Below are 6,386 nucleotides of genomic sequence, written 5' to 3'. Positions count from 1 at the left end.
GTTTCACCTTTTACCCTTTTAGGTCACCAAAAAAGCTCCCAGAGCTCTGGTCTCATTGAGTATTGACTGAATTGCTTCACATGTATCCTATGATTACCACTGTCAAATGAACCAGGGCTTTTACAGTAATGAAGGTTGCCATTTATTCTAAATTCTAAGAATGATATGTTTGTAAATCTTGTGTAATTCCCTATTTTGTTGTTGTTGTTGTGATGTCCGTGACCAGTGGTTAATGGACGATGAGGCGTTCCGGGCAGCAGGCAGTAATTGCCTGGAGCACAACAGTGATTACAGGGACACATTGGAGTATATGACTTCATAACTGGCACAATTTAATGATAATGTGGTGCATCTCACAGTACTGTGGTCAGCTAATCACACTGGACTGGCTGGGACAAATCTCAATGCAAACGAGCCGTGACTGGAATACAGAGTAGCAGCTCGCCCACACAGCTCAGCACCATTCAAAACGAGAGCATACATATCATTATGACTGTGACCCTCTGCCACCGGCAGTGCCATGATTAGTGTCACCACGGATGGACAGGTTTAATTGAAGATAAACTAATCTCCTCCTGTCAGTAAGCAGTGGATGAATACTCACAAATTTCTCAGCTTTTACAAGCACAGATTGTCCTTTTAGGATGGCACAATGAAAAACATTCAGTCATTGCACATTTAAGTGATAATACCCTCGAAGCCGGTGTTTGGAGGATATATTAGCATTGGTGTTGTTAGGCAAACGTGCCAATATATAAGCGCGGATATCGACTCTGCCGTTCGAGCATGGTTTTGCGGCACCGTCGATAAAGCGCTGGACTTCGTGCTAGAAGGTCGAGGGTTCTAGACCTGCTCCCTTTCTGTTTCATTCCAATATTCTCCAAACACCTGCTTCGAGGGCATTATCACTTTTAGACAACGGGTTACAATGAAAAAAAATATTGACATATTTTCATTAAAAACGTTATTTGGTTGAATTTATTCATCCTTCCACAAGATATAGTCCCGACACAAATCTAGGATTGCTATCCAAGCCGGCTGGTTGTTCGTTCAATAGGTTCGGTTGCCAGACGCGAACCAGTCATTCAGTCTTTTTGTTCTGTATTTATTGCCATACTGGCTGGCAAAGTATTTTTTTTATTTATTTAAAAAAAATCTATTTTGTATCTCTTGCTTGCTAGCTACGGCTAACTTGCACTCACGTTAAACAATGCATCCAGAAAAATAACAGTAGCTGCATTTGCATTTGTTTAAGCTGTTTTCTAGTGACATTTATTTGGACACATCCATAACAATGAGATAATGAGAAGCTATTTTGCCTGGCATAGAAAATATGTTGTTCAGAGGAGCTATCCAACGCCACAGCTAACACAATCACTTCGAACTGAATATGAAAATACTGCAAACTAGCAGCACTTCGTTTCGTTTCACCTTTTTCAATTTGTATATATCCATAAAAATGATGCCAGCTGATTCATGATTTCGACTGGCTGAGAAACGCTGTGTCTCGTCCCGACTCCTGACAAGTTCTTTACTATGGTACAGCAGGAGATCGAATTTGAATATTGAAACAATGTTGCAAATGTCGGAGAAACAGACAGCAACGTTTATACAAATCTCCCCTGTTGAAACTAAATGTTAGTCTTAAAGAAATGTGAGATAGAGAGGAAGATCACGTTTATATATTGTCTGGCTGGGCTGATGAGACAGTGGACTAAGCATGCAGATGGAACAGAGTAATTAGTTTAACGTCATAGATTTACCCGGTGGTAATTTGTGGAATAGACACCTGCTAAAATACCGTTTTTAACCGATCAGCATTCAGGATTAGACCCACTGATTGTATATAACATGTTACAGACAATCTGTAGGGGGATAATATAATTGACTGGGGCATCATGTGTTATGTCACTCCTTGTCATTTTAATTACATATGGAATCCTAACTTCCTGACAGATCACATAGTTTAAAAAACTAAATGTGTATTATATTATTTGATTACGCTCTCAGACCTAATGCTGCGTTAATTTTCAAGTGGGGAGGTGGTAATTACCAGTGAAGTGAAGTCGTAAATTCCAATTGGATGCATTCGTGTGTTTGAACTCGCTGAGAAAAGCAGATTGGCTAATGGTCAAAACACTGCATCAACCATAAACTGAGTAACTATTACAGCGATCACGCTTGTAAACAAATTATAGCGTTCAAAAATCACCAGGGTGACATATTAATAGATAGCTTTATATAAAATGTTTTGTTGTTGCATGACTGTCGAAAAGGCTGTTATAGAGGTAATTTCCGTAGTAGGTGATGTCAGAGACTAGCATGTTGGAAAAATTGGAGCTCAGGGATGATATACGAGTTCAATTAAATTCAATTGACTTTATTGACATGGCAAGTTCATTATTACTTACATTGTCAAAGTGTACATATAGAAAAAATAAAATATATACACGATTTAAATATATACGAGTTTATATACGAGTTTCCCACTTGCTACCAGTTGGGGGGCGTTCACAGTCGTGAGTGGTTAATACAACCTTCCCACCTGGTCATGAATGCAGAATTAGACCTAATCTTCAAACCACAGAACCAGTTTGCATCTCCTTTCTCCTGAAGTGTACACTCGTTCACTACTTTCCACAAGTAGCATGGAGGGAGTTTCCACAATATTTATTGTACCAGTATTTCCTATCAAATCAGTGATGGGAAGTGCTCAAATTGACACTTTGGGAGTAGGTAGAGATAATTGGGACGTAAAACAGTTTTCTTCAGTACTGTGTGTTTGTTTCTTTAAAACGGTTGCGTGTTGCATTATGGGTGAGGTGACTAACATCACATTAGCCAATCAAATGGCTTGTATGCTGATACGTTGTTATGGAGTTAAAGTCAAACTGAAAACATAGAAGACTGATCAAACTTGGATTATGTTTGCTTATAAATTATTGAACATATATGAAATATTTTAAAACTTGTATGAAATAGCCAGCGAATTTTCAAAAAAGATGTGTCTTCTGAATTGGCCAAGACTGGCTCTTTGCTCTTAACGTAACGTTGCTTTTGGTCTAGCTAGCTAAATTAGCTTAGTAGCTAGATATCTAACGTTAGCCAGCCCTCTGTTCAGTAGCGAATGGCCTCGACCGAACGGTTGAGCGCATTGCGAGAGCGCAACAAAGACTTGTTGATGCAATTGAGGCACCAAACCGAAAGTTTGTTGACTATCACCGGCACCAAAGGAAGCTCGGAGAATGATTCAAACCGGACAGTACAAAACAACACAACGAAAAAGCCAGGTCAGAATAAAGAAAAAAGTCCCCATACAGAGAACATGGTGACCCTGATAGATGGTGACTTAGGCACTGCTAGGTCTGCTCTCAGCAAACCTACTGTACAGTTCAAGGAGAGAAACGACACGGAAACACAGGCAACAGCACCACTGAGAAATGACGGTAGGTAACCTTAACAAGCTAGATATGCCAATGAAATGCAAAGGAACTGCTGACAGACTAATATTGGCATATCAGTCACACAATAAGATTTCCATAGAAATAATGCTGAACCCATTTTTCCTCAGGTGAGGCAGTGGAATCTGTGAATGTCACCCTCTGTCAGACCTCTACACCATACCTTGTCACGGGAACCAAGCTTAAACCAGGCCAAGCTACAGAACACTCTACTGTTTACACAGGATTTCTTCAAGACCAAGGCAAAGGCCGTCCTGCAACTCTTGTCAGATCACTGGATATTAGGAGGCCCTATACCAGGCCTATTTACTATAATCAGGAGAATGAACGGGTGAGCAAAGTAAAAAGGGAGAAGGGAAATGTTGTTATTACACAAGTGGTGTAAGGACAGTTCTGTTAAAAAAAAGTTGTTACTGTAGTAATTACACTATTACTACCATAGATAATATATAAAGAAAGGTTAGGTATATCATCTCCAACTAGATGGCACTGTATTATCAAAGCGAGGCAGTTCAACCACAGATAGAACAATGAGCCAGATGTTTACCAGAATTATAGCATCCTGTTGGCATTTCCACTCACCACCAAATATGGTGATGAGAGGAGGCCCAGTGGCCGGCTGTGGGAGAAGATGGATGCCGACAAAATTAAAATGTTACAAACAGTTTTAAAAGTTTTTAAAAATTGCTTCGTTTAGAAGGAATGCAAGTGAAAATTTAGTTATTGCACATTTCACAGAGTAGGCATTCCCTAACAGAAGAATGCAATATATATGCTAGAACGCGCCAATAGGATCAAACTAGCTCGTGCTTCTTGTTCAGCCCATTATGATTAATTTCCTCCCATTGGAAACGACAGGCTGTGGCCCATCTTGGGTTAGTTATAAAAAATATTTGTTACAACTGCTTGATCTACCATTGCACTCACTGCTGTGTTTTTATTGAGCAACACATTTCACCTTTAATAGTCTCATAAAAAAATTTGCCCTCTGCTTGTGTCCATAGAGGGAGGTGGGTAAATTCACATTCCAATCCTCTGGACTGGAGCAAACATCAGCCTCCGACAGACAGCGTCTGCAGCCTTTACTGGGCTATGACTGGATAGCAGGTATGCCAAGAAATGAGTTCTATACAGAAAGTAAGCTAACCAAACCAGAATATTGGGGTAGCAGCCAAAATGTTACTCTATATGAAATTGATTCTGTTTTCTCCTCCCGTAGGGATTGTGGATGCAGAAAACTCATTGACGGAGCACTCGGAGCAGTTCTTCAGTGATCTGCGCACTTTCCGACAGGTCAACAGAGATGAGTGTGTCCATAGCCAACAAGCAGGGCAAGTGCATTCACTTAATGTAATATATTTTTTCTTGAGCTGTGAATCGGATTTGGGTATAGAGTATTTTTAACCAAAAGTTCAGACTGTAAGAGGGCTATTACTGAAATAGATAATAATTCTTATTTAATGAATGACTGTTGATTTACCCTCCTCACAGATTATCTGAAGAGGACCTTTCACCCCCACCATTGTCAATAGAGAAGGAAGACCAACAGCACACCATGGACACTCACCAGTGTATGAGAAACCATAGCAAGCTTTTGGATTAGACCTACATAATGTCACTATTGCTTACTGAAGAAGAGACCCTGAATACTATACTGTACTGTCTGATTCGGTTTCTCCTTGTTGTCTAGGTACGTTCTGTTACAGGATCAACAGCCGACTGTTCCCAACCCCGTTGGATTCTCAGGAGTCATGCCCTGTTTGTAAGAAGCCCAAATACAAAATCCCCCACACTGCGGCTGAGCCAGCCTTTATCAGGTGAGACCACTCATCCGCCTGGTGCCACTTTTCATCTCACTCATCCTCAAATTCTACTAAAGTGAAGTCCATTACAAACCAGGATGGTGTTTTATTACCATCCCGTTATAACACTTGTCCTCGTCATAGAGAATATGCTTTTGTTTCTGTCCCAGGGTCAGCATCCCGCGCTCCACACTGTTGCCAACATACAAGTACAAAGCCCATCGGAGGTGTAGCTTCGACCCCTCCGACAGCCTGGGTCTACCATCGGTGAGTGTGGCATGTTAATAAGAGAAGACTACATCTCTCCACGCAATGTGGTTTTGACATTGAAACACACTCCTCAATCATTTGAATTATACTGTTCTGTTATCATCTTGCTTTGTCATCTTGCTCATTCTCATTGCTTATCCGGCCCATAGTTCACCCAAAAACTTTAAGGTTTTAGTTGTAGTTGTATCACAAGCCTTTGATTTGATGTTCCCTACAGCACTGTCTGTCAGGCTGGTCTAACACAGTCCCCAGCACTGGGCCCCAGCTCAGCAGCCTGGATCTGAGGAGCTCTGTGGACACGAAGGCGGCAAGCTGTGGCGTCCCCTCTGCACAGCCACAGTCTAAGAAGTTTCTGGTGAGCCATTGCAAGATGAAAGAAAACATATCACAGGTCATGGTGGCCATTGCAAAGATGTCTGCGTCTTAACATGTGTTTGTTTGGCATACTGGTATGTGTGGATCTGGTTGATTGGTTTTCTGTTTTTTTTCTCAGGATTTCTCAGTGTCCAGAGTGTCTGGCAGTCAGCGTTCTGACCAGCTGCTTGACGTGTCTCGTTTGGCCCGCTACCGTTTCCAGCGCCTGCCTGCCAACAGCAAACCACACAGCCCGTCCTACCCTGTGTTCTAACAACACTATAAAACCTGTGTAGTATTATGATTTCATATTTTACATGAATTAAATCTTTAATAATGATGACGAATTAACCCTCAGCAGTTTTAACGTAGGATTATCATTGTGCCTATTGAATCATTAATGTATCTTAATTTTCTATCATACAGTTATACAATGTGTTAAGTGCTTGATTTTCATTTTGATGAGGTACAGATTTTATTAAAGGTGCAATATGCAGAA

At 40.8% G+C, this 6,386-nt stretch overlaps 1 protein-coding gene across 1 annotated transcript; it reads left to right on the top strand.

The window, feature by feature from the left end:
• The first annotated feature begins 2,844 nt into the window (after positions 1-2,844).
• On the top strand, positions 2,845-6,386 carry LOC112254324 (migration and invasion inhibitory protein). Its single transcript, XM_024426756.2, has 9 exons — positions 2,845-3,446; positions 3,572-3,792; positions 4,466-4,568; positions 4,681-4,792; positions 4,953-5,032; positions 5,152-5,278; positions 5,434-5,530; positions 5,751-5,888; positions 6,027-6,386. The coding sequence occupies exons 1-9, from the start codon at positions 3,128-3,130 to the stop codon at positions 6,159-6,161; spliced, it is 1,332 nt and encodes a 443-aa protein (XP_024282524.1). The 5' UTR covers positions 2,845-3,127; the 3' UTR covers positions 6,162-6,386.

Source organism: Oncorhynchus tshawytscha, linkage group LG07 (genome assembly GCF_018296145.1).
Source record: "Oncorhynchus tshawytscha isolate Ot180627B linkage group LG07, Otsh_v2.0, whole genome shotgun sequence".
In the NCBI taxonomy this organism is placed as follows: Eukaryota; Metazoa; Chordata; class Actinopteri; order Salmoniformes; family Salmonidae; genus Oncorhynchus; species Oncorhynchus tshawytscha.
The sequence above is the reverse complement of the archived record's forward strand: the minus strand, read 5'-3'. Positions and strand labels throughout refer to the sequence as shown.